At 44.2% G+C, this 27,143-nt stretch overlaps 2 protein-coding genes across 3 annotated transcripts in view; one reads left to right on the plus strand and one right to left on the minus strand.

The window, feature by feature from the left end:
• MYBBP1A (MYB binding protein 1a) overlaps positions 1-14,621 on the minus strand; it is a 63,001-nt gene extending 48,380 nt beyond the window's left edge. Inside the window, exons 1-16 of the mRNA XM_086763215.1 lie at positions 14,448-14,621; positions 14,207-14,302; positions 13,289-13,372; positions 12,837-12,911; positions 11,937-12,044; positions 10,695-10,885; positions 10,241-10,408; positions 8,779-8,896; positions 6,149-6,438; positions 5,092-5,199; positions 4,350-4,475; positions 3,478-3,681; positions 2,780-2,888; positions 2,289-2,376; positions 1,015-1,166; positions 191-280 (exon numbers count right to left, since the gene is read on the minus strand). Of these exons, the coding sequence (XP_086619341.1) occupies positions 191-280; positions 1,015-1,166; positions 2,289-2,376; positions 2,780-2,888; positions 3,478-3,681; positions 4,350-4,475; positions 5,092-5,199; positions 6,149-6,438; positions 8,779-8,896; positions 10,241-10,408; positions 10,695-10,885; positions 11,937-12,044; positions 12,837-12,911; positions 13,289-13,372; positions 14,207-14,302; positions 14,448-14,621 (2,181 nt within the window). The remainder of the gene's footprint in view (positions 1-190; positions 281-1,014; positions 1,167-2,288; positions 2,377-2,779; positions 2,889-3,477; positions 3,682-4,349; positions 4,476-5,091; positions 5,200-6,148; positions 6,439-8,778; positions 8,897-10,240; positions 10,409-10,694; positions 10,886-11,936; positions 12,045-12,836; positions 12,912-13,288; positions 13,373-14,206; positions 14,303-14,447) is intronic.
• An 895-nt stretch (positions 14,622-15,516) lies between these two features.
• On the plus strand, positions 15,517-26,879 carry EIF4H (eukaryotic translation initiation factor 4H). 2 transcript variants are annotated; one of them, XM_086762800.1, is made up of 7 exons: positions 15,517-15,637; positions 21,055-21,239; positions 22,211-22,275; positions 22,387-22,483; positions 23,163-23,228; positions 24,696-24,854; positions 24,973-26,879. In XM_086762800.1, exons 1-7 carry the CDS (start codon positions 15,579-15,581, stop codon positions 25,107-25,109), a joined length of 768 nt encoding a protein of 255 aa, XP_086618926.1. In that variant the 5' UTR covers positions 15,517-15,578; the 3' UTR covers positions 25,110-26,879. The 2 variants fall into 2 exon arrangements, with proteins under 2 accessions (XP_086618926.1, XP_086618928.1); XM_086762802.1 differs by lacking the exon at positions 23,163-23,228 and having other exon boundaries at positions 15,518-15,637.
• The last annotated feature ends 264 nt before the right edge of the window (positions 26,880-27,143 follow it).

Here is a 27,143-nt window from a genome sequence, read left to right on the forward strand (position 1 = left end):
CTAATAAACATGCACTTCCAACGAGCTATTTGTGTGTCGCACTTTTAAAATAAATCCTAATAGAGCAACAGCCATTTTACTCAAGACAGCGAAATGCAATTACGTCTATTAACACAGATCAGGAGAAACATTATTGTTAAACACTGGAGGCCTGAAGAGCATTTGTCACTGGCAATGGCATATCAGTTACCATGTCCTGTGCAGATTTGATCTTTTTGTCTGATTCTTCCATCACAACAACAGCACTTTCTTCATTTTGCTCCTGGTATGGGTCAAGAACCTGCAAAAAAAAAAAAAAAAAAAAAAAAAAAAAAAAAAAAAAATTGTGTTTTTTCAGTGTTTTGTTTTGATATATTTCTTGTACAACAGACAGGAATTTCAGCACAGTAAGCCAGTTGAATAATGAAACAGTAAGTAAGGGCATTCCACTTTCTGTCTTATAATATCATGTTTGTTAAAATGCTAAGTTCTTACTGTAAGTAAAGGTGTAGAAAACTGAAGAGGCTGGTGACATCATGCATTTTTTTTTTTGTTACAAATTAAGTATTATGTTCATCATATAAAATACCTGACAACAGATCTTTGCAATCCACATATTACTCTCTCAGAAGACACCACCTTACTCAGTGGTACGACCAATTCAGATTTTCAATGTCACTTTTTTTTAGCACCTCTATGCTTAGCCTTTCTAGAAAAAAAGTTGTTAACATTTATACTCACGTATAAAATCTACCACCTATATAAACCAACGCAGGAATTTCTTCAGCCTAAAACCACCAAAGAATACAGCTTAAAATTAGCAGATCTCAGGCTCTAATTAAAAAAACAAACAAACGAAAAAAAAAACAAACAACCAAAAGACAAGTCTCTGCAAGCTACTTTTAAGCATAGATTATGTTATACATTTTCTAAATCAAGGAGGCTTTTACTTAATCCCAAAATAGAGACATGCTTGTGTGTCTATTAGGGACAAGACAGGTGAACAGTATAACGCCCTACTAGTGCCTCACTTACATCCAGGATCAGCTGCAAGCCCCTCTTGGTCAGATTAGGGCATATCCGTACAAATACGCTCTTGGAAATCCGACGTATGAGTAGGCTGGGCTGGGCAAGGAGGGAGAGAAGGATTTCCACCATCACCTCAACCCATCCCGGCTCTGCGTTGTCTGCGGAGGAACAAAGAAACAGTGACAGCAAGGGGCAAAACCACTGCACTGGCACAACAATATGAGACTACAGAAAAATTCACCAAGGAAAAACACAGAGTCCTTCTAGCTGACTACCAGAAGTACTCATTCAGCAACACAGACCAGAAACAATCAAGTGTGAAGCTAAAGATTGCAGCTGTATTGGAAGGTTACTAACTGTAAGGAGAAACACGCCTGAAATTGTCTTTAGGCCACTGCAAAGCCTTACTAGGTAACAAAACCTACTATTCATGAACTCATTACTTAGATTAGCCGTTCTGCAAATCACACAACACCTACTTGGCCACATTAAAGCAATCAGCAGCTAGTCAGCAGAAGCATACATATTTTTACAGTGTTTCCAGTGAAATCAGGAGTCACATCAGGCCATGAAAAGTGCTGACATTTGAAACTGGCCCATTAGTCCAAAAGTCTGGGAATCCTGATCTCCATATAACCAAGCCACCATAGACTTAGAGCTTTTATTTTCACAGTACCCTCAAATTTACAGAGATTTAAGGAGAACAAGACCATAGTTAGAGAGGAAGTCAAAAGACCAAGACAGGTACTTTCCCAGTAGACTTACAACTTAGCTCCGCAGGCCCCAAACGAGGAGCAGCCTGAATCAGAAAACAGGCTGTATCTTCACACAGGACACATTTAGTTTGCCTAAAACTTGAGCTCTGAAAGCAGCAAGTTTCAGGCCTGCCAGCTGCTAGGAGAGTCCACAGCTTTGCCTTGGCAGATAGATACCACCACTTCAGGCAAGCTCTTGGCCAGCACAGAACAAGGACTCAAAGAGAGGGAACTCTCCTGGACACCACTCATCTGAACAACGGCCAGCTCTGAAGCCCACCTATCCTTTAACAGGCACAGAGAAACAGAACCCAATGAGGATGTGAATAAAGAGCTGGAGCAAGAGACAAGAGATTTAGAAAGACAAGGAAAGAGAACGAAGGAGAGGGGATTCTCCTGGGGATAAGCGCATCAAGGCAGAACCGATGCAATCAAGAGCACTTCACTAACACAGAACTGCCATCTTCTGTCTTTTGACATACTGTTAACAATCCCACTCCATTTCTTTCTGTAGAAAGGACTCACCAGTCTTTTTCTTCTTAGGTTCTTTGCTGAATGCCCTCTCTGTGCAGTTCAGAAGGTCACTCAGAACATCCATTGTTTCGGACGGATTCTGTTTGATGACAAGCAGACAGTAAACACCCTCTCTGAATTCACCAGTCCCAACAGCAACAGAAGGAATATACCCTGAATCGAAGCATGTCTCTAAACAGGTACAGATACTAAAATCACCTACTACAAGCCCTTTGCAGAAGCAAATAGGAATCTAAGTAAAAATTGCTCCACTCAACAGCAAATCAAGGGTAAAACTAATGCTCAAGCCTAGCTTTGTCCCTGTAAGTTATCTACAGTCACTGTAAGAATCACAGTTTATTACTTGCCAATTCCTCATTTCTAGAAGGCAGAGGCTGTGAAAGATTGTATCTCTGAACAGAAAGAAACTCTCCAGCTCAGTGTTCAGAAAGCCCAGCTATCAGTCCATTTTACACCACTAAAATATGCTCCAGAGGTCTTACCTTGAAAAGATGAATAGCCATTAAAAGCAGAAGTTGCTCAAAAGCCACTACTTTGGCACCATCTGATTTATTTTCCTTCTTCTGCAGATTCTTCACAGCCTGAAGTGTTCTGAAGAAATAAACCCTTTTGAGTCTTTCACAATTACAACAGCAGATCCTCTCTTATGATCAGACTAAAACCATGACCAAATCTATAGTACCATTTTCTGTACTTAACATTTAATTTCTTGAATTTGGACATACATCTAGTACGCAACTTTAAATCAACAACAGCCACGTTGTATGGCTTATAAAAACCTCTGCACTTGGGCACAGGCTTGATTCCTAATACCACAGCCAAGGCACAGACTTTTATGGGAAATCAAGCTCAGAAAAGAGCACTAGAAGAGTCACTGAGAAGTCAGTACAGGCATTATTAGTGGAAAAGATTATCAGAGTTACAATCATGTTTGGGAGAGAGATATCAAGCAATAATAGAAAAGGACGTGGCTAGCTACACATAGTTAACACACAGAAGGAACAGGAAGAAAGGAACAAGGTGATGAGAAAGAACGCGCCATCCTGAAACCCAGTCACAAGTGCAGAATACTCAAAGGGAAGAAACAGAACTGCCACTGCTGTGAAACGGCTCTGCTACAACAGCCAGAAGAGCAGGAGGATGAGAGAATACAATTTCTCTTTTACTGGCCCTATCTCACCTCTCCCAGGCATCCCTCTGTTCCTTGGTAAAAGGCTTCACAGCTTTGACATGCTCACTGGATAGCAGCTTGTCAGCATACTCAGCAAGGAGAAAGATCCACAGCTTCCCATCTGAAGTCACACCATGGATGTGCTTCTCCCTCAAGGCTGCAGCCTTTCCTGTATCCCCCAGAACAGTCAAGGTGTTTAAAGTCTGAAGTAACCTGCAACGAAGAACAGCCAGCATGTTACTGTCAGAGGAACCAGATGGCCTCCTCACATTTTCCAAAACAACGCCCACCGGTACAGCTCATTGTCTTGGTGTCCCCAAGCACACCTGGTGCCCCCAAGGACACCGACTATTATTCTCAGTTATTTCCCATTCTGTGTCTCACTATGTTCCCTGCTTTCCCTCTACTGAGACTGGAGCACCAGCTTTGTCAATCATCTAAAAGCATCTATTATTACCAACTCCCAACTCCTCCAGGGAGGTCTGCAGAGCCATCAGCAGCTCACATGCAGAGTGGACGGAAAGCCAACAGCAATCCACACAACCCCACCGCCTCTCTCTTGGGTCCTTCCATTTCTAGCTTCAACAGAGGCAATAGAAATCTTATGAGAAAAAGCAGCCTGAACTCACCTCTACACCTACCCAAATGATTGCACACATACTCAGGAGGTTTGCCATGCAAAATTATGTTTTTACTGGAAAAAACTTAAGGATCTTTGGGAAATCCATCTAAGATTCCCTTAAAAAAAAGCCATTCCCTGGTCCTGCAGTCAAACAAATGCACCAATAGCAGCTCACAATCCCAGCCATTCACAGGCTGACCTTATCCTCAGGAAAAAAAGTGACATTTCCAAGCTTAAAACATGCAAGCAAAATCCTTACCCGAAGAAGTAGTTCTCTACCACTGAATGAGCCTCTTGATCTAGAGGTTCTGTTGGATGGACATTCGTCTCACGTATTTGGGAAGTCTTTTTCTTAGTCTCAAAGAAAGCATGGAAGAAGCAAAACCTAGAACGGACAGAAACAAGAACAAAATTAACAACTAGCTTGGTCATAACAAAGCAAAAATAGCCCATGTGTGCAAACCAAATAGCACCACGTATTCCTGACATTTTTATTCAAGGACGTCCAAGCACTGAAAAAAGTCACTATCTACAATAAGACCCTTTCCGCAAGGTACGGAAGGTAAAGAAGAGCGAAGGATGCTCAGGACTTCACAAAAGTGAACTGCCAGCACTTGAGGCCACACAATACAATACTCAGACTGTCAGATTTGGGTCATATTCTCCAAGACGTTTAAACGGACAGATAAATACTAATTAAGATCTGACGCAAAGATTTGAAGTAGTATCTTCAAGCAGTCTAGGTAAACAGGAACCTAAAATATACTGAAAAAAAAAAAAAGGGACTAAGCTGATTTTAAGTGCCTACTTACGACAAGAGTTTGTCCAAGTTTTCAGAAGGTATTTTGAAATAGCTAGTCTCCCAAGCGATTTGCGTTACGGAATATTTCCACTACTGAATTTGCCTAGTGTCATGGGGACAGCTTACTTGGAACAGTGCTATAGAGCTAAACGGAAGTACTCCAAGCACGTGTGGCATTAAGTCTTTAAATCACTCTCACCTGGAAATGTCCATCACAAGGCTCTCTTCTTTTTTCACTGAACTTTCAATGATGTTAGCAAGTCGGTGGATGATCCATTTTCTTAATCGAGCAATCTTATGCTGTGCTCTTTCAGGAAGGAAGTGGACACAATCAATAGTTTGAACACTATCCCAAAACAAACACAAATCACACAATCCACTGCAGCAAGAGGTAACTTTCAGATATTTTGAGGCTTTACACTAAACTTGGCAAAGTTATGCAGTAAGAAAGAAACAGGTACATAAAAAGAGATACAATCTTCACAAGTTTGCTTTTTACTATGCAAAACACAGTCTATTTACCCCACTGAGGTACTGCAGTCTACCAAAAAGCACTTCAAGAACTGCAGCAGTACTCCCATGACCTCACTCTCCTGACAAGTAGTGCATAGACATGCTGTTCTAACAGCTTACATCTTCTTTGGAAGAGGCCCCCATAAGTAACCCAGTACCCACAGCACCAAACTGTGAGTATTCAGCGAGCAGCAGCGCCAAGGAGGATAAAGCTTTCTCTTGGGAAGTTTTCTTAGCTGGAAATTGCTACAAATGCCTATCAGGGATATAAGTATTTACAGGCTGCTCTTCAGTCATGGAAGTGGGTGCTTTGTTGTGGGCCAAGGAGAAGAGAGCACTCAGGCCACTTTAACAGTTGGATAAAAGGGAGGCACAATTCCTACAAAGACCTGAGAGTCTCCAGTGAAAAAGGAAGACACTGGAGATTTTTGCCTCTTCCTAAAGCAGCTGTCAGGGCTAGAAAAACCAGAGAAAAGGCTTCTTTGGTGACCCAGTCTGCTTTGGTCAGGCTGGCTGGTTGTCACCATGCTTGCCCCTATGTGCAGAACTGAATTTTGTCCCAGCAAAAGAGATGAATGCTGGGGCTAAATCTTCCGAGACAGAGGATATAAAACAGGCAACAACTGTCAACTTACAGCAAGGGAACTAATAAACACTGGCTGTCCAAGTCAGACTTCACACAGGTAGCTACTCTAACCTCAAAACAGAAAGAGAACAGGAAGGCACATCATCTATGTACTCACATGTCTACGTTTTCCCGGTTCTGTTTTTGTCGGTTACTTGAGAAGTCTAAACAACAGTCTAAGTCTGGCCTGAGGAACATGTCTTTGAGCCAGTCAATGTATTTTTGCAATGCCACTGGCTGCAGGTGTCTGACTACCCTGGAAGAGCTAGACAACACCGGATAGCCTTGATTGGTGAGCGTAGAGAAGCCGGTCATCACTGCCAGCTGCCTCTCCAGATCATCACAGCTGTTCAGAAATTCATCTATATATGCTTCCATCTCTGGAGCAAACTTAAACCGGTCTGGAAGCTGAAAAACAGAGTGAAACAAACAGGTTAGGAACCTCACACTGAGTCTGAGTGTCTTTATGCGTACAAATCACTTTACAGATTTGACTGCAGTAAATAAAGTCAGGTGCCTGAATATTTGTCATAGGGCATACAGGAGGTCGTCAACTTCACCTCATGGTCTTCCTCACGTAGGAGCAACCACTGTAAGCAACCACAGAATCCTGCATGTACCAACTTCAACCCTTTAATTTGCACCTTCCCAAACAGTTGGGCTTCAATGGGCTGGACCACATGCTGGCCAGTGCAGTTAAGCTCCTAGGCTGATCCACTCTTATTTGGAGGGAAAACCCAGGATGTTTCTCATATCATCTGCCCCAGACTTTCCCTCAATTTGGAAACTCCCCCACATCAATTCCAGTCTCATCTAGCAGCCCTGGAGCCTGCTGACCTATAGTGGGTAGAACAAATCCCACCTTCTCTCCCTGCTGTCTCAGAAGTGTTGAGGCATTCTGAAAGGAAGGGGAGTTGACACGTTTAACCTAAAAACAGAACCTGAGGTGGTGCTGGTTTGTTCTAAGTCCTATCCTCAGTCCTGCCACTGATCCACAACACATACAGCCGGAAGGCTGTTGGCCTTGGAACACTGTCCAGTAGCAGGAAAACCACCAGGACATGTCCCATCTCACCACACATCCCATTTCCTTATGTTTTTTCATAGGCCACAGTGTTTGATCCCATTTATTTGTTCTGGAAAAAAACAAAAGCATAACCAGAGAAACCTTGAAGAGAGCAAGCTGTGGCTTCATTCCAAAAATGGAATGCAACTTTTGTAAATTAATAAACTTGTTTGCTACAGTGTCACGATCAACACAGTGACCTGGCAGGAGAAACCGTAACGAAAGTCTAGGGAACACTGTTTTTTTTTTTAAATAAAGGGGCTATAAATTCCTAATTAACTACCAAGCCATCCAATTATAACATAAATAGCCCTGAAAAAAAATTCACACAAAACACAACTAAGCAAGCTCCTGCTTCTGCTGTTGGAGAACTCAGTACCTGTGCATCAGTATGAAAGCTGGGAGAAAAACTCCAAGAGAGGCTGCTGTCAACAGGCTAATAAATCACAACAGGGATTTCATCAAGCATCTCTCAACAAAAGCAAATCAAGTACAGTTGCTCCCTTGTTGAAAAAAAAGTGGATTCAGGAAGGTAACCACCAGTACATATCAGACTCAAGCTTTGTCTAGTTCCATCTCCAGTAACAATATTTGCTTTCTGAAGCAAACAACCTCTTTTTGGAACAAAACAAATCCACAAAACCAACAACAGCAAATTCAAACTAAAATATTTTCTGCTTCCTCCTCCTCAACCCTTAAGGGTTTCTCTTTCCATTTAGCTAATCATTGTCTTCAGTGGATTTGTCTGCTTCAGACAGGACTTAAATGAACAATTTTTTTTAATGCACACGGAAGAACACAGCCTAATTCACTGTGCAACAAGCATAAAAAGCAAGAAACAGGAAAACATCTAAGTTCTGGAGAAAGTCGGTCCACACAAGGAGGCACCATGATAAGCACTACTTTCAGAGCAAATCCGCACATCTATTGCTGCTTTAATACCAAAACAGAAAGACTGCAAAGTCTTATTCCTTCCAAGAGAGGGCAATGACTTTTGGGCCCAGATGAGGAGGCTTAGGATCATGTTACCACAAAAAGCCAAGTTAAAACCTATTTTTATCGCTACTCCCCTTTTACTCTTCCTCCTTTTATTGCAGAGTTGTGTTGCTTCTCGGCTTCCTGGGAAGGAAGGAGGAAGAGGAGCTCCAAAATCCAATTCCCAAATAAAATTTGTGCTTAAAACCTCAGATGTGCTTACTGAAACAAGCACTAACATAAACAAAAGCACGAGTTGTCCCTTTTTTTGTCTTTGCCTTCAAATGTTCGTGCAACACCCAGCACAATGACAGACAAAAAGGAGCTTCTGGACACGCAAAATCAAAAGGACTGGTAAAGGATGACGTAGGACATTGTCAATATGCTGAGGGCTGCCCTTCCTCTGCTTCCCCTATCACTAGAGCTTTCTCAGCAACATCAATGAAAGCAGGTGGGTCAGTGCTGAACAATTTCAATATTCAAAGTAAGTCTGAACAAAACCACACAAATAGGCAATGATGATTAAACACTGAGCCCGCTGCAACCAGTGGTCATAAAATAACCTTGCTTTTAGTAAGAATCCAAGGTCTAAAATGACATAAACTATTTTTCTACAAGATGACATGAAACTAGCAAGGGAGGCGGACAGGACTTCTGCTCAGGACAGGGTCTTTAGCCCTGAGCAGGAGTACTTTCAGAAGACCTACCTGAGTCGTCACCACGTGTTCTCCATAGTGCTGCATCACCTTCCCTCTGAGAACCATCTGTAGCTGATCCAGAGACAACAAGGGGAGAGCACTGCCCAGCAACCGGTAGCACATGTAACTGAGCGGAAACAAAGAAGATTCCCTCAGGTAGAGGCACAGCAGTAAAGCCACACGCAAGGGTAAGACAGAGAAGTGCTGGGGCAGGTTATGTGGAGCATATTGGAAGGCAGAAGTCAAAAATTCATGGATCCTGTGTTGAAAAATCCTACTGCTCAAAGCTTTTCTTCTGACTAGCACAGCTGCTAAGATTTCTTCACAGGCCATGTCCTTCACTGCCTAGAAATAGGTAAGTCCTCACCAGCAGTTCCTCCCTTAGCCCACTTGCTAGATCTCTTCTCCCCAGACACTTCATTTCCACAGGCCTAAAAAAAACTTACTTAGTTTTTGACTATGCAAATTCATTAGTTTTGACAGCAATTTGCTGCCAAATTTGATCAGAATTGCCCAATGAGCTCAGGAGTTAGACAGGCAGCACTAGCCTCATTTCTGCAGGAAATCAGGCTAAAAAAGCAACACTTCTGAGCATACAATGGGTATATTCAGACTGACCTAAGCCAAGTAAAACAAGACTTAAACTGCTCGGGCTTGGAAAATGGTTTCCTTTCAGTCGTAACATGCTGAGAAATTTTTTTGTAGATGCACCTCTAGAACTTTTAAACCCCTGATCTAAGATTAAACCTGGCCACAGACTGCCTTGCTATAGTCCAAATGAAATTAAGCTCCCTCAAAATGCTCACAGATTTGTATTCTGCATTTTGCAACATTTTTATACAGCATGAGTTTCAACAGACAACTTAAATAATCCTACAGATTTCTAGTATTAGACTTGGAAAAGGAGCAGAAATAACCAGTGATTTCAGCCACAGCCATACCCTACTTAAAAACATGGACCATGTCAGAACCCAGACATATCCAGGGATTTTAATTCAGTCCAGCCTACAGAGCACAAATCCAGCGGTATTGGACAGAAATTTCAGAACTAGAGTTTGTCTGCAGAGGAGCTGTCCTTCTTAAACCATGGAAACAAAGCTGAATGACTCTCCCCCTCGACCACTTTGAGAGAAAGGGACAGTACAGCTCCTCTGACAAGTTTTGTAGGAGTAAGCTATAGATTTAAGACATCTTCTGCCCAATGAGATGCATCGTCTTTACGTGCTGTCCTAGTTAAATTCAACCCCAAATTTGGGGTTAAATTGTCACAATTCTATGAGAAACCTTACTAACTCATGGATTTAGGCACTGTATAAAGTTTCTCATAAATACCTAAATAATCAAAAGCAAGAGTTCTCACGTTGTTTGTGAGAAATCATATGCTCCATCACACCACACGGAAGCAGAAAGACTGGAGCAGGAAACAGAAGGATAATACAGAAAAGAACAAACAACATATGACAAAACAAACCTCACAGGTCCCGATTTCTCCTTCAATAGCCCATTCTCCACGCCTTCTTTCCAGAACAGTTCAAAGGCATCTTCCTTCAGCGAAACTTGTAGCAAATCAAACACTACACTGGGCAATTTCTTATCCTTCTTCTCAGACTTGGCAGCACTTTGCAGAAGCTCTACAAGTCTAGAAGAAAGAAAATAATACAAGAGATCTAGCCTGGGAGGGGATTGCTGAAGCCCAAATTCATCCTGCTGAAGAACACAGAACATTTCCTGAACGCAGCAGGCTGTGCCTACTGGGAGAAATGACAGAGCTATAATTTAGGAACCTGCATAACGGTTAGCACGTAACCCTTAACAGCACCTTCGGTAGCAAATACAGGCAGATATCGAACGAAATCCACGTTTCTCTCACTGTTAGCCAAGAGATTGAGAACGTTGCATTTAATTCTCCTTATTTAAGAACTTACCTGGGAAGATTTTCCTCATTTACAACAGTAGATGAGCCAAACAGCTTCTTTAGATTTTTAGGTTTCAGAACTGCAGGGAATTTCTGTATGCCCACAAGCAAAAGGTGCAGGTTCTCTGGAGATGTGAAGGCTGAAGCAAGGTCACTTTGCAAGATGTCAAACAGGACCTCCCTAAACACAGTTTCAGGAACCTAGACAGGAGGTGAGAACAGGTGAGAACAGGTGAGAACATCTGAGAAAGGTTTGAGAGCATTTTTATTAACTTGCTGCATAGCATATTAAAATATCTGCATTGTAGGGCATTTTACTAAATGCTTGCAGTGTTCTGGAAAGTTCAGAAATAGTCTTTATGGCGACACAACCAGAAATAAATAATGGATGTGTCCAGTGCTGCCAGGCAGTCCCCAGGTGCTTAACCATGTGGAGTAGGACAATATGTTGTCATCAGATAGCAACTCTGGTCAACTGACCGCAATTGTTCTCTTGCTGTCTCACTGCTCCTGTCTGTACAGCCACCCAGCACAGGGAGGAGAAAATACTCCTGTATTAGCTTTTAATTATATTTCCCAAAACTAAGTTACTTGTTTTAATAGGATTTACTGGTAAACAGCTGCATTCAATGGTTTTAGAGAAAACTGGATCCAATGTTTTCATCAGTAAAACAAGAAAAGCATAAAAACTGCTTTAATTAGTATTTTTTAAAGATTGGATTCAATATACATTTAAACCTAACATCAAGGATAAACAACACAGAACACTTCCATACAAAACATTATTTAATTTTGATTTAATGCTGTTAGTCTTCACATCTACACACAATATCCACAAGAAAGAAAGAAGCAAACTCTCTTCTTTTACTACACACTCAAAGTTCCTTTACTCCATATCCCTACATCCTTTCATTCCCAACAGCCCAAAATTCAACCTCAGGCCCAGGCCTGGCGCAGAAAAAAGGTTTCCTGTCCAGAGTTTTCAGCACACTTCCCCTCAAAACAGCAGAGGGTCTACCGTACCATGCAACTCCTAAGAGTTCGACCACAAGGAAATCAGACTAAGCTAAACCGGAGCATCCTTCCCAGAATAAAAGCATCTGCCCACAGACAATACAGAAAACAGCTCCCACAGCTTAAACTCACTGTTCCACACACCCCCTTTAACTTTCAACTATGAAGCAACTAAGGAAACAGCAGCCCCCGAAGCAAAGCCCTCCCTCCTCCCACACACCACGTGCTGTGGCTGTACCTCAGACATGATGTCAATGAGAGCTTTGCGAGGAAGATCTCTGAGGTGTGCTTGGTGATGTGCCAGCTGCTGGAGAAGCTGGATGCTCTCCAGCAGAGCTTTCCGGTCCTAGAAAGGAAAGATAAGCCAAAACCAGAGGACATACATGAAAGACTAAGCTGAAGGCTCAGGTAATAATCTACCCTTGAGACCCTTACACCTACTTGTAATAAGAAACTGACACAATTGCTTCCTGATAGGCCATTCAGCTTTTGCCAAAATGGTGTCTTCTGGCTGTATGTGACAAGAGATCCCTCCCTTCCAGGAGAGGAAGGAACCTCTTTGCCCTGGTTCCAGCCGTCACAGAGTTAATTTTCACAGGAGGTTGGGAGGGGACACAGCCAGGACAGCTGACCGAAACTGGCCAAAGGGATATTCGATAATACATGACGTTGTGCTCAGGATATATAGTGGGGATTGCGCCAGGGGGGTGGGATGCTAGGGGGTGCGATCGCTGCTGGGCATCGGGTTCTAGGCTGTGAGCAAGTGTACTGTGAAACACGTGCACTATTGTTATTGGGGATTTTTTTACTGTTTTCTCTTCCTTTACTGTCCTGGTAAACTGCTTCTATCCCAGCCCAAGTTTTGCCTTTCTTTTTTCCCTGACTCTCCTCCCCATCCCACTGGGGACAGGGTGGGAGGAGTGAGCGAGCGGCCACATGGTACTTAGTTGCCAGCTGGGGCTAAACCAGGACACTCTTGTACATCCTGACACAGTTCCTACATTTTAGTCAGGAACAGATGCTTCAAGTCCCATCTCATCCATTAGCCAACGACCCAGCCTTTCTCTCTAGATTCTCTCTCCATTTCAGACAGCCCCAGAACCAGTACTGACAAAAAACATAACTACGGAAATGTTACCTTAACAAGCCGGCCAGATTGAAACAGAGCTATAACTCCAAAAAAGTTGCCAAAGGCAGCATTTCTCACAAGTTTCTGAAAAGGAAAAAAAAAAGAAAGGGTTTAAAAATCCACTTCACTGAGCAGTTAGATTTCACGTTCAGCTACAGCTCTGATCAGTGGAAGAAGATGGCTGGAAGATCTAGCCTTGATCACCCTGCCATATGAAGATAACACACTGAAAAGCAATCCTATGTTTAAGAGCAACTATCCTAGATCATCTTTCCATCACACGGGCAAATCTCAGCTAAAACAGGGCCAGATGACACTGTCATCAACTTGTAGTTTTCACAAATATTTCTGTTATTGCTTAGCAAGAACCCCAAAACTATAGTATCCAGACACGAAGCCTTCAAATAGCGAACCATTAATTTAAACCATCGGTTGGCCAATGCTGCTATGAGCTGACTCACCTTTTTCACTTTTTCCAGATTGTGTTTTTCTTTTATCTGTTCCAGGACACTGCACATTGGAATTTCCTCAAAAGCCTGTAAAACCTGAGGAGACGGATGGAATAGCTCAGTTTACAGTTTTTCCATTTTACGAAGTTTTATCGGGTTTGGCTGAAACAGAGCTGAACCATTCAGCATAGCAGCAGATGTGCTGCTTTACTGGGCAAGAATAGAGACAACTAGATCAGTAAAAGATGTGTCAGAATAGCAACTAGTGTGGACATAAATATACCCGCTTATATTCCGTCTTCTTTTTTTCCATGTATATGACATAGCAAGATTAATAATGAGAATATTTTGCTGCAACCCTGTAGTAGAAGCAATTAAACTTTTTCATCGTGGGCAAGGCCTGATCTAAGTGGGAAGAATACAGGCTCTCCTGCATTATCAGCTTCTTCGGTGAAATAAGGTCAGATCCCACTGGTGATCCCAGTTGCTGGGACTCTTTGCTATGTCACAGACTCAAAACAGCATGGAGGAAAAGAAAATCCTGAAGCATGCGTTAAAGGGTCACCTTTTTAGATCCCCCAGAAAAACAGCCCAACACCAGCAGCAAGTCAATTTTAAGACGTCACAATAGTCCTAAACGCCGCATGTATGAAAACCTGGTCAAATTTTGCAAATTATGTATGGTTCTTGAAGCAGGACAGAATTTTGCAGCATGAGTGTGATACTGGTATAGCTCAGACCTTTATAAGCGCTTTTAAAACAGACAAGCACTGCGGAAAAACGCACCGTTTTCCCGTGCTCGCTGCAAGAGCCTTCGCAGGCAGGAGCTGTGGGCGGGAGACCCCCAGGCTCCTCACAAAGAGCCAAGCGGGACCCCAGGGGCTGGCGAGGGCCCGCCGAGCGCTCTGCCCCGCTCCGAGCTATACCGACCTGCGCCAGGGCCAGGCTGAAGCCCGGGCGAGCGGCCTCCCGGGTGGCTCCCAGTCCTTCCACCAGACGCCGCAGGGTGTACTTCAGCTCGTCGTCCTGCAAGACAGAACCCAGCTGCGGCCGTGCCCACGCTCCTCCGGACCCGGCGGGTCCCACGCCGCACCGCGCTTCCACGCGTGACCGAAGAGCCGTGCCCGCCCGGTGCCTCCCCGCACCCGCGGCCCCAGGTCCCCCTCCTCACCTTCCTGCCCTCCCGTAGGTGCCGCAGGAGGTTCTCGGTGGCCGCCAACCGCACCTCCTGCTCCGGCTTTGCGATGTCCCAAAAGAAGTCGAGGAAAGCGCGGCCCTGCCGCAGCACCCCGCGGGAGTCGGCCACCACCACGGCGCCGCCACCCTGGCCCTCCAGCTCCGCCATACCTCCGCCACCGCACGTGTGCCCGCCGCCCCGCTCCGCCTCTTCCGGGGCAGCGGGGGCCGAGCGGGGCCGGGCCTGCCAGCCCCGCCGGGCCGCGGCCTCCCCTTCCCCTCAGCGCCATGTTGCCGGCTCACGCCCGCAGGCCGTGTTTCCTTCGCTCACCCCCGAGCCCGCGTTAGGCGGCTTCCGAGGGAGGTTCGGATCCTGTCCCCGCGGGGAAGAGGGCTGAACCGCCGCGGGGCACGGAGCGATCGCTGCCCGCCTAAAATAGGCGCGGGGTCAGGGGACGCTTAGGCGCCTTGGTCATTGCATGAGAGTCTGCATGTCTTGCGGCTTTGTTCTAAAACCTGAAATAACGGCCTAGGACAAGGAAACAAGTCCGTGCAAAAGGGACGTTTTTAAGGGCACGGAGAAACTCTCGGGTGCAGTCTGTTATCTTTATGGGCAGTAAAACACAGCGCTATTCCCCAGCCGCCATGCAAGAACTGTGCGCGCTTGCTGCCGTCCCTCCAGGCTCCCTCGTCCGCAGCAGCGCCAAGGCAGCGAGCGGATCGCCCGCAGCAGCGCCAGCCCTGCCCGCGCTCCCGCCAGCAGCCACCCTTGGCGACCTGGGGACGTGCGAGCGCCTAACGCACCGCGGCGGCTAAAGCACGCTAAGGCCTCGGCTTGTGTCACCGTAAAACCGCCCAGCCCTGACCCCAGGAGCCCACCGGCAAAGGCGGCGTGGGCAGAGCCGCGCCCCGGGCTGGGCCGCGACGGCCGGTTGAGCGCCTGTGGCGGTGGCTAGCCGCTTCCCGGCAGGCAGTAGAGCGGACAGCCCCGGCGGGGGGCGGGGAGGGAGCTGGAGACAGGCACCGCGCGGGGCAGCCCTGGCTCGCGCGCCGCCCTATATAAGCGGCGCGGGGGCCTGCGGGCGCGGTCCTGTCACGCTCGCACGGGGAGGAGGCTGAGGTGGCGATGGCGGATTTCGATCCTTACGACGATCGGGCCTACAGCAGCTTCGGCGGCGGCCGGGGGTGAGCGCGGCGATGCGGGCGGCGCCAGGGCCTGGGCCGCTGGGGAAAGCCGAGGGCTTTCCCCCAGAGCAGGGAGGGGAGGAAGGAGCGGCGCTCCGCGGCCCCCCGGCCAGGCGAGGAGGGGGCGCGGCCGGGCAGGGCCTGGCCTGCCCCTTTCGCTATGGAGATGGCGGGCGGGCACGGCGGGGGGCGGGGGGGAACGCTGCCTCTGAGAGCTTTTCTGGCCCGCCTTGCCCCGCCGCTTTCCCATCTCCGGGAGACGGGGGTGAGCCTGGCGGGGCGCGCTTCCCTGCGGCCTTGGTGGGCCCGCTTTGTGAGGCTGCAGTGTCCCGGGAGGGGGTAGCGGCCGTCCCCTCGCTACGCAAGGTGAGTGCCGCAAGGTTTATCGCCTGGCGGCTTGAAGGGGCGGGAGGAGGGTGTCGCTGTGTTCCCGCCGGCCCGGAGGCGAGGGGAGGGGGATGGATTTAGGGAGGTGCTGGGCCAAAGCCAAGGTAGGCCGTGAGGAGCTCCTGCGGGGACAGACCGGGAGAAGGGAGGAGAGAGCTTACCGTGAAGGACTGCAGGAGGGCCGAGGTGCCCGGCGGAGCGGGCAGCGTTGTGATGCCTGCGGCGGGGAGGAAATGGGAGGGCTTTGTGGTGCCGCCGAGCGGGGAGCGCTGTGAGCCGCCGTTACCCGGGGGGGGCTGCGGGTGCCGACTGCAGATCTCGGATCCTGAGGAACGGGGCTTGTCTTATCTCTGTTTCTTTGCTGGAGAGTGCATATGAGGAAGGAGCTGCAAAAACAATAACCAGTGATTATGAAGTTTGTCTTGAATCGGATTACAAAGATGCAATTAGTAACTGACTTTGCCATGTAAGTTCCTGTGTGTGCTAAAATAAAGTAGTAGGCATAAAGCTATGAAATAAACTGTCTTTGTTCACAAACCTTAACGAGTATGCTATTCATAGTCTGATCTTCCAAGATATATTTCTTGATCAACAGTGGTGTTCTCCTTTCTGCTCTTAGTTTCACTTGAGGCTGTTTAGACAGCAGGAAGGAGCTGCTTCTGAGGTTGTAACAGGAGTAAGTTTTCTTGCCCTTGGAAACACTCTAATACTTCAGCTTTGTAAGCTTGTTTTTATGCGTAGATAGCCTTTGTGTCTAAAGAAGAGGTGTCCCAGAGCAAAGAGATGATGTAGCCACTTACAATTCTGTTACTACTTAAATTCTGTAACAAGTAACCTTGACAGCAGCCTCGTGATAAATCCAGATGTTCAGTCCACCCTAGCCAATGTAGGCATGTTCTACGAAGTAATAAAATTAAAGCTAAAATGTTACTTTTGCATTAATAATTCTTTAATAGAGCACTTGCTCTCAGGGAAGGCGTGGATACTTGTTTTTGTCAACTAAAGGTGTTCTGCTGATTTAAATTGCTATTACTAGTAAGTTACTGACAGCTAACTCACGATTTCGGACCTTAACACATCTCTGTGATTTGTATGAAGTCTTGTAATGTGTAGCGTAGTGAAAACATGACTGTTCTTCTTGAAGGTTCTGATTAAAGAATTCCATTTTAAGTAATGCCTGCTCATTTTTAGGCACGCTAGGTCTATAAGAATAGTGTAAACTCAGTTGAGGTATAATGGTGTTTGTGGAAGTTGTGTTTTGCATAACCTTTGGTCTGTATAGAGAGTGAGCATAGGATTTAAGTGTGACAAATGGAAAACAGTAGTTCCCAACAAGTTGTAAGGTGTAAGATATCTGCCCCTTTCTCGTACTCTTCAAAATTATGGTGGAGGAGCGACAGAATACGACTGCGGTGCGTTGAGACGGGATTTGTTAGTGCACTGGTAGTGTGCTGGTTGAGAGCTGAAGAACAATACTATGGTATGCAAAAGTCACTTTATTCCAGATGAGGAACATGCTGCTGGCCTTAGTAACCAAAGGCTTACTGTAAAAGCTTTTTGGTAGGTGTTTTGGAGCCCAAAATTTGACACACAAATCTGTACTGAAGCATACTGAGGCCTAGTTGAAACTCTCTGAACATCTCTAGAGCTGCTCAAAGTTGAAGGAAGCCGAGCATTTATCACTGGTAGGCTGTTTATTTAGGTGTGGCTTTAGGCACCGGGCTTAATAATGCTGGGCACCTTACTCAGAGGTTAAGATTCATCTGCTGAAGTGCTGTGAAATGGAGAGCTAGTCTTCATCCTTCTGGCATTTTGGATCCTGTGTCCCACCCATTTGGTGTCAATAGATGTCTCCTACTTTTTGGGCTCAGGTAAGCTTTTTGTTGAAGACCTCTAATGCTTGCTGTAGAGGTGTACTGAATTGCTTGAATAAGCTGGAGTCTCTTGGAGTCTTGGAGTCTCTTGACAAAGAGTGTTATGCTGCCTCCCATAAAGTACCAGCGTTGGAATCCGGTTACTGTTGTCTGTGTGCTGTGCAAAAAGAGAAATACTGAGGTATTGTTTTGGTCCTTAGTGAAAGGCTGTTAAATGAAATATAGCTTTCATAATATCTTTTGAACTTCTGATAGATGTTGTTTTCTGGAGGGAATAACTAAACTTTCTAAAAGAGTAACTTCTAAGTGATAGTTTGTTGTTCTTTCTCCCCAGTATGGCCTTACAATGTCATTTAACTCAGTCCACCAAAAAGTAAGTCTAATTATAGGGATGTTTGTGTTTGCATTTGCTAGAACCGAGCTTTCCTCTTTACCTTTCTGCTTTGGTTTTCTGAAAAAGAAATAAAATAGTTGTGTTTCAGATTCCCACATTAAGATGATATAATTACTACCTAACTGTCTAAGGAAAAGTTACACTGAGTGGGAAATGCAGATATTCATATTTAACACTTCGGTGTGACTCCGTTCAGATATGTTTTTAATTATAGTTTACTTTTGTCCTATTTTGTTACAAACGAAAGCATCTTCGTTCAATCTCATTGTTTGTTTACTGAAGTCAGCTTTTTTTAAGTGTTTCAGTGTTGAAAAAATGTAGGGAAGCGTAGAAACAGTTTCTTTTTGTGTTGCTATACCTGGATTCTTTAGGAAACTTAGTTTGGAACGTAGGTATTGAGCATTCCTGTTCTTCAAATGGAGACTAACATACCAAATATATAGTTACATATACACATATATTGTTCCAGTATAGTTACATATTGGACAACTGAGGCCTTAATGAACAAAAATATAAAAAAAAAAATTACTTAATTTTCTGGCTTAATATCAGTAGGGATTGCACAATAGGGCATGGATTTCCACACATCCACCCCATGAAGTTCTGGTATTATATGGTAGAAGCAGGGTTTGTCTGTAGCACAAAAAAAATCTTCTGGTGATTGCAAACTTGAGGGTGTGATTTCAGAAGCAGCTCAAATTGGTCTCAGTAGAGGTTGCTGTTGAAAGCTGTAGTTGGAGCCCTTGCTTTCGTTCTTCCTGTGTTGGCTTGAGTGCTCTCTGCAGCTGTCCAGATCACCTTGTTGATCTCACTGAGAATTCAACTTTAGGACGAGTTTTTAGGCAAATCAGCTCTCTGAACGAGGTGACTGGCAGTTCAAGGAATGTGGTGAGAATGTGTAGTAGGAAGGAGTGTTCCTTTTAAACTCGGCCAAAGCAATTCTGATCTTCCTGTAGAACAGAAAGATTAAGATTTGGCAGGGGGCTGCAAATGTAAATGTATGGCGTTTTAATAGCCACTTGTAAGGCCATAGACGAGAATTAAGGACAAAGGCAACTGACCCCACATGTTACAGAATTCTTTAGAAGAGCAACTCTGCTTTCTCGGAGTTCCTCCTTAAAACTTGATCTTGTGACTAGAATTAATTCTGCTGTACAAACACAGCACCAAACTACAGCAGTTTTAGTTCTCCAGTATGTTTTTGACTCTGACTTGTTAATGAGACACAGGCAGATGACGAACATTGCCAAAATATTAAAATATGAACCTGGGTGGACACTAATTAAAGATATGTAGGTTGTGATTCAAGTACATCTAGCAGCACGGTGATAGTGTGGGTGACAAATGACTCCTGCATGGAGCTGCTACCATAAAAAGGCACAAATGACAGGCTTACCTAGAAGGAGTTAAGGAATCTTAGTCAAGATTTTTGTATTATCTGATTCATTAGTAATAAAATATTTATTCTGGAATGGGGAAAAAAATGCAGATGAGTACATTGCTTGCCCAATGGATTTTCTGGCTGCATGCAACCAGCCAGAATAAAAGGAAATTATCAAATTGTGTGACCTTCTGTATTTTAGGTAAGACTCTACAGAAATCTAACTAGACCATGTCACACTAGCAAATCCTGGTTTGGCACAGTTTGTGTTTCACTGTGCTTTTGAATGCACAGTGAGCCTCTGGGAAAGAGAGCAGACATGAACGAAGCCCAGTGAAAGTAAGGCATTGAAGACAACATGGGCAGAGTGGTAGGTAGGAATCTCAGGTAAAACTCAAAGATTGCTTAGGTGGGGCAAATGGTGTTGGAACAGTAGCATCCTTTGCCTGGAAGTCCAGGAGATGTAACTTAAGGTTGCCTTGTGCCCACACTACAAATCTTGCCCTCTCTAAAGGAGAGCAAAATTAGCTTTAGAAGATTAGACTCTACAGGAAATTAACACAGAGATGTTACGTTAATATAGTAAGGAATTTAGGTGGTACAGTCTGGTTCCTCAAGCAACCAATGCCAATAGCCTTAACTGAGACCGAGGGAAAAGACAACCTAGTTTACCTCAGTCTGTAATTCATGAGAGACAAAGGAAGAAGTAAACATTCAAGTAGCACTGAAATTAGTTTCTCTGCCTCAAAACACCTTACTCAACCAAATTTTTTATTGTGTTCAATTCAAAACATTCCAGTCCAGGTACCTGACAGTTATGGTGATAACAGGGTTAGGAGAAGATGTTTCTGTTAAGCTAAATGCTGCTGAAATAATTTAGGTGATTGTGGAGTGGATGTTGATAATACACTAGTTAACAGCATTGGATCCAGCTTAACTTCAGGGTAAGCTGATGAGCCTGTGCCATGCAAGTGTTTCTTCACTGCTATAAATTATTCTTAAAATCTGGTCTAGAATGTGGGGTTTTTTTAAGGCATAATGTTTTTGAGTAGGGGACAGTAGGGATAAACTTATGTTGCTTTTCTTAATGGATTGTGGGATGAGAGGAGTTAATTCAGCACTTTGTTACTGAGTTCACCTGTAATGTATTTAAATATATGGGTCATTTGTTTTCCCACTGAAGTACTGCATCAGGTAATACTAGAAAGGAGTTGGTGAGTGGAGAAGGTGGCAGGTGCAGGCAAAGGGATAGAAAAACTAAGCAAAGTCTTGGAAAAAATCCACTTCCAAAAAGCCAAAGAGCACCTGAGCAGTGCTATGTACTGTATTACTGGCTGTGTTGAGAGTTAAGCTCCAGAGACACTGTGCTTTCTTTCGACAGGTCCCGTGGCGGTGGCGGCCTCGGTTCCCGCAGACAGAAAGAGCTGCCAACAGAACCCCCTTTCACAGCATACGTGGGGAACCTACCCTTCAACACTGTTCAAGGAGACATAGATGCCATCTTCAAGGATCTCAGTGTAAGGAGTGTACGACTAGTCAGAGACAAGGAAACAGACAAATTTAAAGGTGAGTGTTCTGAGGTGTTTTAGTTGTAGATGGTAGGAGAAAATGAGGTGCTTCTGAAGTCACTTTAGTGGGGAATTTCAGTCTCTATTCTAAGGCACAGTTGGCTTGTTGGTCTGCATTTGTTCTTTATGTTGACTTATGCAGGTTTCTCATTCACTGACAAGTAAACATCTCATTTGGATGAGATTCACTGTTACTGCCTTAAGATACAGACTGTCCTGACTAACAAGAGTCAATATTTGCCCTGCCATAAAAGGACTTTCTCAAACCTTGTCTTGTATGAATTGTAACCAAGCTTAAGTGTCTGACCCACTTAAGATCCATAACCTTAAGTGTTGAGTACTTGCACAATCTGTCCTTAGTTCAGAAGACTGTCATTGCTTCAGGTCTGCCTTTCTTAGTAGTCAGGGAGAAAAAGCAAGTACATAAGCCATTCAGACAGTAGTTTTAGAGGATGCAAATCTGATTTCCATTGGAATTGGCCAGTGGAAAGGGAGTATATTTTTAAGTTACTTGGAGGGGGGAGGGTGGGGAAAGGCTTAACTCAGGTAACAGAGGGCCTCACAAAAGGAATAAATGCACTAAATTATGCGATGATGGAAAATCAGACTGCTGGCCAAGCAGCTACTTCAGCTTCTTGTTTTAAAGAATTAGTAACCAAGTGTCAATAATCAGCTAAACTATCTATCTGAATGAGAACCCTCCAGTAAAGGGAGGTATTCAAGCTCTTAGCATTTGCGTAGTGCCTGTACAGAGTTCTATTTCAGGACTTGTCCCCGTTGTCAGTAGTCATAGGTAAATACATTCATCGTTAATGATGGTTGGTTTCTGAGTTGTGTACATCTTGCAGTTATCGTGTCATAGCTCGCTTTTGAAAGAAAAGGAAGGCTATTAGCAGAAATGCAGGAAGAATAGCTTCTTACAAAGGCCTTTTAAAGTGCTGGTATTAACTTGTGAGGTTCTTCTTACAGGATTTTGTTACGTAGAGTTCGATGAGGTGGAGTCACTCAAGGAAGCTCTTACGTATGATGGTGCAGTAAGTACACTTGCAATTAATTTGTGAAATAAAAAGATAAGCACAAGTCTCAAACTCCTTGGCAGCCCATATAGTACATTCTGAAGAGCTTCTCCCCTCTATTTTTAACAGCTTTTGGGTGATCGATCACTCCGAGTGGACATAGCAGAAGGCAGAAAACAGGATAAAGGTGGCTTTGGCTTCAGAAAAGGCGGGCCTGATGACAGAGGTGACTTCCATTTTTTTCTAAATAGCTTCTTAAATATAATGGTTGTAGTTATGACTTCTGGTGCTAACTGATGCTAAGACAAGGCATGCAAGTAAACGTGAAGATTACATAGGAAGGAGAAATTTTATATGTGTATATACACATTTCTAACCTAGCTGCTGCCGCTCCTGAGATGTCTGGAATAGATGCGCTGCTCCTGAGATGTCTGGAATAGATGCGCTTTGTGTCCAGATGCTGAACATGTTGTCACTCCTAGCCCAGGAAGTGAGACCAATACCCCTAGTAACGCACAGTGTCTTGCAGAGGACAATCATAAGCCCAACAGTCTGATCTGCTACTATTTTATTATGATGTAAGAAAAATGATTAAGCTAAGGAAGCACAAGTATACAGATACTTGTGTTGAACTGTCTCCTGTTCCAGTGTAAGAACAGGCTTTGCTCTAGTCTCACTAAAGGTTTCCATCAAATGTGTATTAGAGAAACTTTTCTGACCACTTATTCTTGGTTAACTTCAACTGATCTTTTGTTCCTGTGCAACAGAACTTGGTAGTACTGAAATGAAAGGATTTTCCAGCAGCATGATTTTGGATGTTGAAAGACTGAAACTTTGGTTTGGTATCCCCTTGATCAGTCTTTTCACAGCTTCAGACCTGAACACAATTGTGGCTTTTTTCCTAGGAATGGGAGGAGGTTCCAGAGAATCCAGAGGAGGTGGATGGGATTCCAGAGATGACTTCAATTCTGGTATCAGTATTAACACTTATACAGATAGGCAGCCTAAAAGGCACAGAAGTGTTCTCATTTTCCTGTCAGCTACGTTTGTCCCCGTTACTGTTTTGATTGAATGAACTGTATGTCAACTTTGGACATCCTGCAGCTGCAGTGGGATTCTTCAGGGGAAATCCTCCATCAGATTGTAACAGAGGACAGAGTCTTGATTGTAAATTCTGTAAAACAAACCTAAATGACAGAATATTTATTCAAATGTAGCCTGTGGTGTCTAGGTTTCAAGCATTTCTCAAGCATGAGGCCAAGTACCTTTCCGAATAGTAGCAGATCATGGAGAAAAGCTGATACTGTATTATTTCAGAACAGAAGCTTTCACCTTAAGATGTGACATCATTGTATGTGTATCTTCTCATTTCTCCAAAGTTGTGTTGGTGTTCCAAAGCACTTTTAAATGCAAAATGTTCTGAAACTTTGAGACCTGTTACAGTCATGTAAGCTGCAGCAAATGACTGAGCTTGCTGAGTGGAAGGTAGTGATGGAGCCACCAGGTTTGCTCCTGACTTCCAGTCAGTTTCTAGCTATTACAGTCCAGGGTGATGTTAACACAATTGCTTTTGTCCTCTGAAATTGTGGGTTTGGTCCATTTTCTGATGGGGAGATGCTGGCAAGTGCAACTTTGCAATGTCTGATCTCTGTGTGAGTGGAATGGACAAAGTAGAAGGAGCGGTAACAAAGTATGCCCTTGCCACTAGCATGGTGCTGGAGAGAGGAAGCTTGCTACAGTGCTGTGCTTAACCTGCCTTTGTAGCTAAGCGTTCTGCTGTCATAGCTTTATACCTTTTTTGGCCGCTTCTTCAGATGCAGATGCATTTCAGCTTGTTAGATGCTCGATGGGTGATTTGTGAGCCGAAAGTTCAGCATTTAAGTCTTAGTTGCTACAGAAGCTTTTCTTCTCAGGTTGTACAGCCTTGCTCTGGATTAAGTCTTTAAAGGTGCTTGTTTGGCCCTGAAGTAAGGGACAGTTCTGCAACTCTGCCAGATACTGAAGTGGAAATGAAAATCTCAAGTGGGAGCAAAACAACTTTCTCTTCCAGAGAAAAACTGAGTATATTCCCCTTAGGTGTGCTGTGTTAGCCTGAAGTGTCCTCATTCCGTTGAATGCAGATGATGGAGGCTTGGAGAGACGCTCTAGGTGTTTTAAGCTGACTTGATGACCCACTCTCTAATAATCCAAATAAGCCTCTAGGTGGATAAAGCCGTTTCTGAACTTGGCATAGTATACTTGGTTTCAAACTGAATCTGTATGACTCTTCCAGAACGTGTTAGATATCTGTGAAGCAATCTGTCTACAGACACAGGCTCTCAGTGCATCATCTTGGACTGACAGCAGTGACTTGCAAGGTTTTCCAGTCATCCAGATAAAAATCTAGATTGAAAGCATTGCAAAATATGCTCTTTAAATTCACTGTCTTCTGTCTTCAGGATTCAAAGATGATGACTTCTTGGGAGGCCGGGGTAGAGGAACCCGCCCTGGTGACCGGCGACCACCAGGTGCCTCAATGGGAAGTGGTGGCACTGGTCGCTTCAGAGATGGGCCTCCCCTTCGTGGATCCTCCATGGACTTCAGAGAGCCAACAGAAGGTAAACTCTTCTCTTCTGCAATTCAGCCTTCCTAATGAAGGAGACTCCTGCTTTCTTTGTCAGGTTAAAGCTACTGCCCTTGACAGACAGATCTTAACTTTAATGTTTTTTCTTTCAGAGGAAAGAGCACAGCGACCCCGACTTCAGCTCAAACCTCGAACAGTTGCTACTCCCCTCAATCAAGTAGCCAACCCCAACTCTGCTATCTTCGGTGGAGCCAAGCCCCGAGAGGAAGTAGTAAAAGAGCACGACTGAGTTTGGGGTTGAGAGGGAATGGGGAGGCGGGAGAAAAAGCAAGACAGTACAGAGTGACTAGCTCTGCTGGAATGTCAACCCTGCAGTTTACCATTCCTGCCATCTGGCATTTGTCCTCTTTGAAACCGAAAACACAGAGCTTGTGAATGCATGTCAGCTGTTAACAAGTGGTTTTTAGTACGTTCTTGGCTTTGCTGTATCTAGTGCTGGCTTTGTGCTGAGTTTCCCTCTTCCGTTTCCTTCCAAGCAGCACAGTTGCCAGTAGATAAGGCAGTGTAGCTGCTTCCACGAGTGTGGAGGACTCTGGACAAAGGTGCTGCTTCAACTTCTTCCTTTCTGAGTTTGTTTTACTTTAGAGGCACAGGTTAGGCTTAGTTATTGCCCTGTATTGTTTCCTTTCACTTCCTCAGTGCTCCTCTTCTGACCTGCATGTCTTGTTCTGTATTGCTGTGGCTCTGAAGAGGAAAACTGCAGAGTCCAGATGAGTTGAACAAAAATTTACAGTTCTAACCAAGTAGTGAAATACCATTTGTGACAATTGGTGATAGTTGCAGTATACAGCAGAGCCCCTTATAAAACTAAGGGACATGGCTGCCCTTTCACACAGGTTACCAGGAGGCATCGATTTAATAGAAGCAAATAAAATTGGCTGACAAGAAGCCTGGTGAACAGGTGGTGGAATCAGTACAGGTAAAGCATCTGCCAGCAGATTCTTGCTGGTGGCTGTTGGCTTCAGAATGGTATGATACTACACCTCTGAGCTCAAGGTTAGTGCTGCAAAAATGTGCCTGTTTGAGCACAACTGCTCACTGGCTCTTTCTGCTTACTTTTTTTTGGGTTTTACATGTTTGGTAAATTTTTAAATGAAGTTTCTACAAATAAAATTGACTTTTTTTATTTTTGTTTGAGGAGTGTATACTTTGCCATGCAGTATGTAGTTGCCATTATCCCCTGTATTTCTTTGCCCAGTGGTGTACAGTTTCAAGACCTCTGCTTTCAGAATACCTTGAAAATGGGCAGATTAGAAATCATTCTGCTGTAGATTCTCTTCATGTAGAAGTTTGGGTAAAAAGCATCTCCAATTGTTGCATCTCTCTTCACTTGAAATGTTTCCTGCCAGTGTTGTGTGGGAGGAGGGAGGGCAGGGGGAGGCTGGAGCAAAAGGAGAGATATCGTTAATGTTTAAAACCAAAACCTGGATCTGTAACACTGAAGTGTGGCTGTATCCAATGCATGAGACCATCTTGGGCCCCTGATGCTAGTGCTGACAGCTCTCAGATAAACCAGCCGGCACACCAGAGCACTTGTAAGAGGAGTTTGGAAGCATGGCTGCTTCACCACCAGCAGCATCGCTCTGCATCGCTGCTGGTAGTGAATTTCTTCCCTGAAGTCACCTTTGTAATGTCAGAGTCCCAGCAATTTACAGAACTGCCCTTTCCTTCCTTCTGCCTGTCACTTAATCTGCTTCTGAGATAAGAACCATTTGTCTAACACTAATACTTAATTTAAGACAGACATGCATTTGTGTGGTTGTATTCCAAACCAATAATTGACCTATTTACATCTTCAATGTGGAAAAGATTTTAAGAACAAATTCCCGTATAAAAACTCACCTCTAGTCAAGACATTTGACTTTTAAATGTAAAAACAAAAACAAAAAAAAAAAGAAAAATTCCAAACACTTAACACATTCTGCTTCATAACAAAATAAATTTATGGATATGGTATTTTGTGAATGATCTTTTAAATAAAAGAAAACATTAAGTAATATTTAATATTGGTCTTTATTTGAGTCTGCTACAGCATGGTTTTTCCCCCCTCAGTTTTCAAATAGTGTGTTAATTTGGAAGTTTGCTTCCTTAAGTGTTATGGGGAGGCAGTACCAGACCCATTTTTAAACAAATAAGGGAAGGGGAGGAATCTGATCTAAGCAAGTGCTGGAACATGCAGGACATGGTGAACGTGGAAATTGTGTGCCAGTGGAAGCGAGCCCAAGTTTTGTCCTGTGGCTTCAGTTATGTTCCTAAGGCTGCC

Source organism: Chlamydotis macqueenii, chromosome 19 (genome assembly GCF_036417535.1).
Source record: "Chlamydotis macqueenii isolate bChlMac1 chromosome 19, bChlMac1.mat, whole genome shotgun sequence".
Classification (NCBI taxonomy): domain Eukaryota; kingdom Metazoa; phylum Chordata; class Aves; order Otidiformes; family Otididae; genus Chlamydotis; species Chlamydotis macqueenii.

Bases quoted from the DNA above. Each gene is read 5' to 3' on its own strand.
- EIF4H (XM_086762800.1), top strand. From the start codon at position 15,579: ATGGCGGATTTCGATCCTTACGACGATCGGGCCTACAGCAGCTTCGGC. The intron at 21,240-22,210 runs GTGAGTGTTCTG...TTCTTCTTACAG, and splicing joins GGAAACAGACAAATTTAAAG to GATTTTGTTACGTAGAGTTC. The intron at 23,229-24,695 runs GTATCAGTATTA...TTCTGTCTTCAG, and splicing joins CAGAGATGACTTCAATTCTG to GATTCAAAGATGATGACTTC.